The 10,373-nt window shown below is 42.3% G+C and overlaps 1 protein-coding gene across 4 annotated transcripts in view; it reads left to right on the forward strand.

The window, feature by feature from the left end:
- The window catches only part of nid2a (nidogen 2a (osteonidogen)), a 52,636-nt gene extending 42,301 nt beyond the window's left edge, over window positions 1-10,335 (forward strand). For all 4 annotated transcript variants that reach the window (XM_041978910.1, XM_041978913.1, XM_041978912.1 and 1 more), the window contains 8 exons: window positions 1,452-1,552; window positions 1,634-1,806; window positions 2,218-2,347; window positions 2,541-2,712; window positions 5,671-5,828; window positions 6,427-6,550; window positions 6,669-6,781; window positions 9,556-10,335. In XM_041978910.1, coding sequence (XP_041834844.1) covers window positions 1,452-1,552; window positions 1,634-1,806; window positions 2,218-2,347; window positions 2,541-2,712; window positions 5,671-5,828; window positions 6,427-6,550; window positions 6,669-6,781; window positions 9,556-9,566 — 982 coding nt within the window. In that variant the 3' untranslated portion in view covers window positions 9,567-10,335. The remainder of the gene's footprint in view (window positions 1-1,451; window positions 1,553-1,633; window positions 1,807-2,217; window positions 2,348-2,540; window positions 2,713-5,670; window positions 5,829-6,426; window positions 6,551-6,668; window positions 6,782-9,555) is intronic.
- The last annotated feature ends 38 nt before the right edge of the window (window positions 10,336-10,373 follow it).

Consider the following 10,373-nt stretch of genomic DNA (forward strand, 5'->3'; position numbering starts at 1 on the left):
ATGGTTTTTATATTTATATAGCGCTTTTCTGTACCCGGAATGATACCCAAAGCACTTTACATTATAACTCACATTCACCTTTTCACACACACATTCACACACTGATGGTGGAAGCTACCATGCAATCCATGCATCCACGACCCATCAGGAGAAAGTTGGGGTTCGGTGCTTGCTCAGGGGCACCTCAACATGAGCTTGACAGGCCGGGATCGAACCGCAACCCTCAGGCTACAAGACGACCACTCTACCCACTGAGCCACACATAACATAACATCATGTTATGAGTCTCCGACTTAGCTGTGGAGCAGTTTTGATCCATTGGTCTTTCCATCGCTGTTTCAGGTCATTTAGGTTTGCAGCATTGGTTTCTGCAGCTCTCTGAAGGTCCCGCCACAGCATTTAAACCAAGTTCAGGTCTGGACTTTGACTGGGTTCTGGTGTAGATCTGCTGCTGTGTTTAGGATCATTGTCCTGCTGCATGAGACAGGTTCAGCTCTAGTTGTTGGACAGATGGACTCACATCTGTGTCTGGAAGACTTTGGTGTCCAGAGGAGTTCATGGTCCACTTAATGACTGCAAGGTGCCCAGATCATCATCCCTCCACCACCGTGCTGACAGCTGCTATGAGGTGTATGTGCTGAAAGCCTGAAATTCTGACCAAACATCTCCACTTTGGTCTGGTCTGTCCTGAGGACATTGACCCAGAAGTCTGGTGGTTTCTTCAGACATAGCTTTGCCAACCTAAGCTGTGCTGCCATGTTGTTTTTAGAGAGAAGAGACTTTTTCCTGCAACCAAACAAGCCATACTGGTTTAGTCTTTTTCTGATTTAACATTGAACCTGCTAACTGACCTCTGGAGAGTCAGAGATGTATTCTTGGGTTTTTGCCGTCCACTCCTGAGATGATTGTCCACGCTGTGGAATGATGGACTCCAGATAGTTTGGAAATGCTCTGATAATCTTCCCAGACTGATGGGCAGCAACAGTTGCTTCTCTAAGGTCATTGCTGATGTCTTTCCTCCTTGACTTCATGTTAACACACCTGAGTTCTGCAGAGCTGCAAACTGACTAAACCTTAGTTTTATAGAGATGCTCACATTCATGATGATCCATTAATCTGTGTTTGATTAGCAGCTAGATGCCACCTATTCTTGATGGAAATTGTAAGATTGGATTTAGTTTTTGACACATTTTCCTGCATTTTTGAGTTTGCTTTTGTTAAATAAATAATAACACTGTGTACACTACCAGTCATAAGTTTTGGGAAGCTTTCCTATTGGATTTAAGGGGAAAGTTTCCCAAAACTTATGACTGGTAGTGTAATCTGTAATGAGCTGTTGTTTATCTAAAGATGTATTTACCCATCTATGAATTGTAATCATGACTAGAATCATTTTAAATGAGAAATTTCTAAAGAAGTACTAAATTATTCTGATTCTCGTGCACTTTCAGTCCAGTCCAATGTTATGGGGAGACCACTTACTGTTGGTGTGTGGACCAGGATGGACGGGAGGTTCCTGGTACCCGATCACATGATGCTGTCAAACCTGGATGTAAGTAACCTGAGACAAATGACTTTTGTATGTTTACGTGATCAGATTAACATGTGGTTGTATTATTGTATCTTGCCTTAGGCCTTCCATCAGTGGCCCCGCCCACCGTTCATCCATTGCCCCGCCCAGATGTGACCCCTCCTCCAAACACTAACGTCACGCTGCTCTACGCTCAGGGACAGAAAATTGGAGTGCTACCTCTCAAAGGGACCAGACTAGATGCAGCTCAGTCCACAACGCTGTTGACTTTGCATGTAAGAGATTTTCAGGTTTTATAGATTCACAGCAAGTTCAGAGCTTCACACCAAGCCAGATTATTTCCCCCAGGAGGAGGTGCATGCAGTTCAATGGACATCACCATCAGTGTCCAAGTTTAATGACAAAAGTTCCAAAAAACTGGGACACTGATTTAAATGTGAATAAAAACAGAACACAATAATTTCTCATTAAGCTATACTTTATTCCCAGTACAATATAAACAACAACAGATGTAGAAACTTAGAAATTTTATCATTTTGTGGAAAATATGAGCTCATTTTGAATCTGATGGCAGCAACACATCTGTTAAAAGTTCTCGAAGTCTCTCAGTTGTGATTTGATCAATACTAAAAGTAGACCAGCTGTATGTGAATACTGAAATCTGTATTTCCTCCACTTGTGTGCAGGGTTCCATAGTTGTTGGTATAGCCCACGACTGCCAGGAAAATAAAGTGTATTGGACAGATTTATCTGCAAGAACAATTAACAGAGCTTCAATGGCATCTGGAGCTGAGCCAGAGATTCTCATCAGTACAAGTAAGAATGAACCGATTCTCTCCTTTGTCTGTATAATCAGAGCCAGCCAAAGCTTTTATGGACTCTTTGACGCGTTAACTATATATATATATATATATATATATTTATACAGTTATTACCATGTGATAACATGCCAGCTCTGTCTATGATGGATGTTGCGTAATGTTCTGTGTGGTCTCCCTGCTCCCCGTAGATCTTGTCAGTCCAGAGGGTTTAGCGGTGGACGTCAAACGTAGGTTGTTGTTCTGGGTCGACTCGTCCCCCGATGTGATCGAAAGGGCCAACTTGGACGGCACTGGGAAACGAACCCTGTTTGACACACACTTGGTCAACCCCCGGGCCATCATAGTGGTTTCATCCACTGGGTAAAAAAGCCATTTATCCACTTGCTTGTTTGCACATGCCTGCAGATCTCATCCGCCCACACACACTCCTCGTGGTCAAGTGTAACATCCTGGAAGTGCTCCACCGAGACAGAATGAGTCATCCAGAGTGGTTTTCTATTAGAACAGATGGTTTTCAGGCTGTTATTAAAACAGTAAAATCAGTCCTCCAACAGGCTATGAGTCAACAAAGTCTGAAACTAATGAATTAGTACAGAGCAAATAAAAAAGCTTATTGAGTCTGGAGTCTCGGCTCGAGCCTGTAACGTAAACATGTCTCCATTGGATTTAAGGGTGGAGCGTCCCTTTTAGTAACGCATGTGTCATATAGGTGATTTTTAATGCTCTCTCTGCAGCAGAGCCAAGAAAACTGATGGTCAACTCTGCATGAACATCTGCTTTTCATCACTCTAGATGATCACATAATCAACAGTTATGCACGTTTAAGTGTGTTAACCCTTAAAACGTAAAACTTTTCATCAGTGTCTCAGGAACGGTAGTGTGTAACTCTGAGGGGTAAATTGTGATGGATAGCTTACTCTTAAGTAGTACTCTTAAGTACTTAAGTACTGTTAGTAATAAATTCTGTTTTCTTCTTCTGGTTGGTCTTTGTGCTTCTATATCTATTGATGATTTCATTTTACATAATTTTAGCCTAATAATCTGACAGCTGAGGCTGGAAACATCATGTCTGATGCTGGGATTAAAAAAAACAGGTGGACCAAACAGACTTTTAAGGATTAATATGACTGATTCACGTTTAACAGCAATAACTTAGATAATAAAGCCTTAAAATGTGTGTTTCAGGTTTGTTTTTTTTCAGTGAAAATATATGTGTTCTCGGTGGAAAGCCAGTCATGGAGGTAATTACCATTTCAGTCAGGCACACATACAACCCCGAAGAAACATCTGCTGCCCCCACACCTTCATCAAATCCTTCAGCACATGGTCCATGTGGTGTGTGTTACCTGTAGTTCCCACTGGACTCCCAAAATGAGCGTTAATGTCTCGAGATGAAAAGCAGTGTGGATCATAAGCAGCCCTGTCTGGAAGCTGCGTCATCATCCTGCTGGGCAGATTTTTGTATTTTGAAGCGTTCTAAACAATAGGACGGTTTGATTCCTCATGAAAACAGGTCTGTTAGGAAGGCAGATGTTTGTTTGTGACTGGACAGTCTGAGTCAGTGTGGTCCACGTTCCCTGATCTATACAGATGGAAAATGACCTGGATAAGAGAGCACAAGTCAAAGGTCTCTGTTGCTCAGAGTAACTTGACCATGAACTCACCAGCATGAAGCAGCTCTGTGCTCTCATGTGTTTGGGATATTTGATCAGATCAGGCCACTCAGCACCAGAACAAGTCCATATAAATAAAAACTTTTTCCTTCAGAGCTGGCTTTATTCTTGGTGTGATAGATGAAGCAGGTGGTGGAAACCTTCCTCAGAGGTTTTCTTCTTATTGACACGACAGCATCACACGGTTGCTGCAGGTTTGTCGGCTGCATCCATGATGAGAATCTCCCGTTCCACCACATCCCAAAGCTGCTCTACTGGACTGAGATCTGGTGGCTGTGGCGGCCGTTGGAGTCCAGTGAACTCATCGTCATGTTCTAGAAAGCAGGTGGAGATGATCTGAGCTTTGTGACATGGTGCATTATCCTGCTATAAGTAGCATCAGAAGATGCTCCACTGTGGTCATAAAGGGATGGACATGGTCAGCAACAATACTCAGGTAGGCTGTGCTGGTTAAACCAGGCCACGTTGGTACTAAAGCCTTTTTTCCACCCAGGGGTCCGGCCCTGAACAGGACAGTTTGGCTCCACAGGTAACGCTACCCTAACCTGGTAGGCGGTGTGTAAGTGACTGATGCATCAGCTACATTATAGTGTGACGCCTTCCTTGAATTATATCAAAGAAAAAAACAAAACAGTAACAATTTTACAATTAATCAGGTAACAGGTCAGTAACTTGACTGGGTATAAAAGGAGCATCTCAGAGAGGCAGAGTCTCTCAGATGGAAAGATGGGTTCTCTAATCTGAGACAAACTGAGTTTTAAAATGGGTTTTTTTTCTTTCTTCTTGGCATGTGGCTTTAAAAAACCACTAAATCTGGAGCTGTTCCTGCTTTGTTCTTAGTAACAAAAGAATCTTTTGCCCAATCACTTAATTGTAGAGTCAAGCTCCTACTTTTAGGGGCGGATCCATAAGACCCTAACGGAACAGTCCCGAAAAAGTAAAACAGCTAGGATCAGATATCCTGATCCTAAAGAAAAAAGCATAGAAACAGGGCTTACATGGCCCAAAGTGGGCCAAGAAAATCTCCCCCCACAATTACACCAGCAACAGCCTGAAACGTTGTAGGCAGGATGGATCCATGTTTTCATGTTTCCACAAAATTCTACCAACTGAATGTGGAGCTGAAATGGAGACTCATCAGACCAGCAACATTTCTCCTTCTTTTATTGTCCAGTGTTGGTGAGTGTGTGTGAATTGTTGCCTCAGTTTCCTGTTCTTAGCTGGCAGGAGACACCAGGTGTGGTCTTCTGCTGCTGTAGTCCATCTGCTTCAAGGCTGGACGTGTTGTGTGTTCAGAGATGTTGTTCTGCAGACCTTGGTTGGAACCAGTGCTTATTGGACTTCCTGTTGCTTTTCAATCATCTCCAACCAGTCTGCCCATTCTCATCTGACATCAACAAGAACATCCATCTTCTCTGTAAACCCTAGGGATGGTTGTGTGTGAAAATACCAGTAAATAAAGTTTTTTAAATCCCCTTTCTTCCTCATTCTGATCGTCAGTTTTAACTTCAGCAAGTAGTCTTCACCATGTCTACATGACTAGATGCATCGAGTGTCTGCAATGTGATTGGCTGAGTAGGTGTGCCTAATAAAGAGGTCAGTGGTAATGGTCAGCTTAATGCAAATCTAATTCGTCTCCCTGCAGGACTCTGTATTGGACGGACTGGAACAGAGAGGCTCCGAAGATCGAGACTTCATCTGTAGACGGTAAAAACCGCAGAGTGGTGGTCTCAGATGGGATTGGTTTGCCCAACGCTTTAACGTATGACTCCTCTTCTGGACAAGTCTGCTGGGCTGATGCAGGTAAACTTTTTTATTTTATTTTATTTTATTTTATTTTATTTTATTTTATTTTATTTTATTTTATTTTATTACCATAGTCTGTGTTCAGAACTGCTGCTTTCTAATGAGGGAAAATCACAAGTTTGACACAATACATGGATTTTGCACTGATGTCCATGCAGGTGCTGCTCCACCCCTGATATTATCCTGTAACAGTAATGTGATCCATAACAGCATTATTTATCACATTTCACCATAAAAACATCACCATCACTACTATGTTGCTAAGAGACCTCTATTTAGACCTGGACATGATGATGAAGCCACTTCCTGTCAGACTTTCCACCAATCAGAGAGCTTAGATTGACGGTAACGTCCAATCAGGAGCAGCCAAAGATCAACCAGTGAGCAGAAAGTTCTATGTGTGTGTGAAAAGAAGAAAAATAATGCTCCTCTATGGCTGGAATAAAGCCAAGAAGACGTTTCTGATGCACGGTGGCGCCACAAAGCAGCTGAGCTGGAGTTGGTTTAGTGAGGATAGCAGGTAAATAGTAGCAGGAATAACTGGAAATGAGGAAAAAGTGGAAACATGGAAATAGTTTCTGTTGTGTGTTTTCAGGTACAAAGCGTTTAGAGTGTGTATTTCCCAATGGGTCCGGCCGAAGAGTGATCCAGCCCAGCCTCAACTACCCATTCAGCATGGTCTACTACAAGGACCACTTCTATTACACTGACTGGAGGAGGTAGCCATCATTTATCTTCCTTTATTTTAGGATCATTTCTTTTTATCTGTTATCGAGTTGTATTTAATGAGCACAAGCGTGCAGCCCTCAGTGCCTTTTACTGTTTTCTGTTTAACAGGGATGGGGTGATCGCAGTAAGCAAAGAGAGCAATAAGTTCACTGATGAATACCTGCCTGACCAGCGCTCTCATCTGTATGGCATCGCCATAGCAACCACCCACTGTCTACCAGGTGAGATCTGAAGAACTCCAGACAAAATTAAATGTTTTAATGATTCAAACGAGACGCATTCAACTCGTCTTTTTTCTGAAGTCGGCTAAACTTCTAGAGATCAACTGCTTCCTTCTGAGATTGGCGCAACAGCTTTTCAGGATCATGCAGATGTCTTTTTGGCCCAAATTACTAAACCACTCAGGTCTTTGTAAACTAACAGCAGGGTTTTGAAGTCAGTTCTTTGACAGACAGGAAGCCAATGTAAAGATCTGTGGACTGGAGTTCTAGGATCTACTTTCCTGGTCTTAGTGAGGACTCGAGCAGCAGCGTTCTGGACTAACTGCAGCTGTCTGATGGACTTTTTAGGGAGACCTGTGAGGACAGCATTACAGTAGTCCAGTCTACTAAGGATAAATGATGGACAAGTTTTTATAAATCCTGCTGAGTCATCAGTCCTTTAATCCCCGATATGTTCTTTAAGTAAGTCTTAATATAACTGCTAAAATCCAGGTCTGAGTCCAGGACTACTCCCAGGATACCCACAAAACTAAATTCTGTGTAACTGGGGCTTGTTGAACACCTAACACTGCCATTTGGTGGTATCAGAAGAGATTTTAGTTTTCATTTTAAAATGATATTTATATCTACATCATATATAATAACAAAAATATAACCATAAAAACCTGTATAATCATAAATCATAAAATTCTTTTAGTTGGTTCCTCCTAATCCCGGATAGCTGGAAGAAATCTCATATGCAAGTCAAACTAAAGCTCGGGTCTCAGAAGGTTAAGTTCCAGTGATGCTGCATTCGGGATTCCCCACAAACATAGCTAATCAACTAAATATAATCCTAAGAGCTTGTTAGTGTCAACTGGACTTCTATTTCTTGGTTCTTGAAGATGTTCTAACTTTCATCTGTCATTCCTCCCTATCAGGGCCTCAGACTTTAACCCCTTTAGTCACTGCATTAAAGTACATAGAGGTCTGACTTATGGTCTTACAGCAAACCCACAAGTCTCTTAGTCTTAAACGTTATCTTTCAGCTGCAACAAGTTATTTAATCCCAACTGATGCAATGGCTTCTCATTTCTTAGACAAACGTGTAGAAAGACACGTCCCGTGGTCGTGGAAAAAATGTTTAAGAAGGGTCAGATCATCGGCATCAAGCAGAGAAAATCTAAGGAGAAGCAGAAACTACTAAAACTGGGTTCAGACAGATCAACACATGATTAAAATTTGGAAGGATGGTGGGGAACCATCGTCTTCCAGGAAGAAGTGTGGTCAGAAAAACATCCTGAATGATGGTGATCACCTAAACGTTTGGTGGGATCAGGTGGAAGAAAAACAACAGTAGAACTCAGGATGAGGTTTAATAGTGAAAGTTAGAACATTTCCACATGAACAATGTGAAGGAACTTAAGGGACTGAACAGCTGTGTAACCTAAAGAAAACCACTAACCAGTGACTGGACTCTGGAGCCATGGAAGAAGGTGATGTGGTCTGATGAGTCCAGAGTGATGGAGCATCAGGGTAAGAAGAGTGGCAGATGAAGGGATGTAGCCATCATACCTTGTATCTACTGTACAAGCATGTTGGAGCAGTCTATGATTTGGGGTTGCTGCAGTTGGTCAGGTCTAGGTTCAGGTCTAGGTTCAGGTCTAGATTTAGTGACATCATGTGTCCAAAAATGAGGTCAGCTGTTACCTGAATATACTGAATGAGCAGGTTAGCCATCTTCCCTGATGGCACAGTGCCAGGATTCATGGGGCTCAGACTGTGAAAGAGTGGTTCAGGGAACAGGAGACATTTTCATACATGGATCGGCCACCACAGAGTCCAGACCTGAACCCCATGGAGAGTCTTTTGGATGTGCTGGAGAAGGCTTATTGCAGAAGCTTCTAGAAACAATGACACAGGGAAGGAGGTCCAACCAAACACTAGTGTGTGATCTTTTCCTTTGTCCAGGCAGTGTAGACGCGTTTATAACAGATTTAAATTAAACATTTTTTGTGTGCAGTAACCGAAGTTTGTTTCACCATCCAGGAAGTAGTCATGACACAGCTGGCTTCAACCCACTAACCCACACCTATAAACTCGTGCTGACTGCACATTCATCCATGAAATAGACAAGAATGATTACACAGCTGTGTACGTGAGACCAAAGAGCAGTGATTACACAGCTGTCTACGACCCTCTACCTGTGTTTTGGGTGCGTCACGTTTGATCTGTTGTCTGCAGATGGCTTCAAGTCCTTTCAAAGCCATGAGTTAAACATCTTCAAAGTCCAAGGCAGTCCCCTAAACACATGATAATCCTCAAAGTAGCACCCCGGCAGATGTCACGGATAAAGCTACACACATCTGCACAGCGCAAAACTCGCTCAGAGAGAACGTTTGTGTCAAGAAGATGGCTGTCACCAGCGTGTGGAGCTGTAAAAGCAGCATCCTCCAACACTTGGAAGCCTCACTTGCTTTCAAAGACACGTGTGGTGTAATTCTGACCGCGATAACAGCTCTAACACACACTTGTTCAGGGTTGGAGAGTCGGTTGTAAGAGGCTTAAAAACTGTTATTGTTGAATGTGTGAGCACACACTCGTTCTCAGGGAGAATTCTTTGTGGCCACGAGCTGTTAAGTGGAGGGATTTGTGTGTTTGTTCTGTCATTAGACCTCTGCAGCAGTAAAGCTTTCATCCTGACACAGGAAGGGAAATCCCACTTCTCACTTCCAGCTTCCTCTTATAGCAACGTCACAGGTTTAAAGAAAAGTTTCTTTTGTCTCCTTTCGCAGAGAGCCTCTAACAACGGGCCGGCAGCAGGGTCCCTTGGTGCTATCGCTCGGGGGGAGGGCGACACCCGGTCGGAAAGCACGACCACCCCAGAGGAAGGTCGCTCAGAAGGGAGCAAGATGGCCGACACTGTCCCAAAGATATAACCCAAAGTAAATGTTTTGTAAATTTGTTTTATACCTCATTTTTATTTTTACTGTATTTTTTTTATATTGTGTTTCGTTTTGTTTTTCTACCAATTAAAGCTAAAGAAAATTAAAATAGGATACTAAAATGTGAGTTTTTCCAAAAGTCCTGCTATAAAACTGAGCATCAGGGTTTTTCTTTTTAACTTGTCCAGTTTGGCTGTAAAAACTCAGACTCAGTTTGACATTGTGAGAAATTCTTAAACAGAGTTTTATGCTGGTTTTTAACCTCACTCTTCTTTGTGGCATAGAAAGTGGAACCGATCGGTATGTTTTTCTGTCATGCTTCCAGTTGAGCTCACTAGCGTTAGCATGTAGAGGGTTTGTAAGAATTCCAAACTTTGGAGCACGGATATCCAGGTTTTGGTTTAATAAGTGAAAACACTACGCTGATTAAATGTTCTTAAACCTGTATTAATGCCGCTTTTACGAGACTGAAATCAGTTTCGTAACCAAAGCAGCAAAGCAGGCTCACATCGTTTCTCTGCACTAATCTCCATTTTGTCACGACTTGTTTTGCTAAACATTTTAACTACATTTCAAGTTATGTTAATGAGATGTGATATTTATATCAATAAAATGTGATTTGATACTTGACGGGCATCTTTTTTATCTGTTTTTCAGCATTAATGTAA

Source organism: Melanotaenia boesemani, chromosome 24 (genome assembly GCF_017639745.1).
Source record: "Melanotaenia boesemani isolate fMelBoe1 chromosome 24, fMelBoe1.pri, whole genome shotgun sequence".
Taxonomy (NCBI): domain Eukaryota; kingdom Metazoa; phylum Chordata; class Actinopteri; order Atheriniformes; family Melanotaeniidae; genus Melanotaenia; species Melanotaenia boesemani.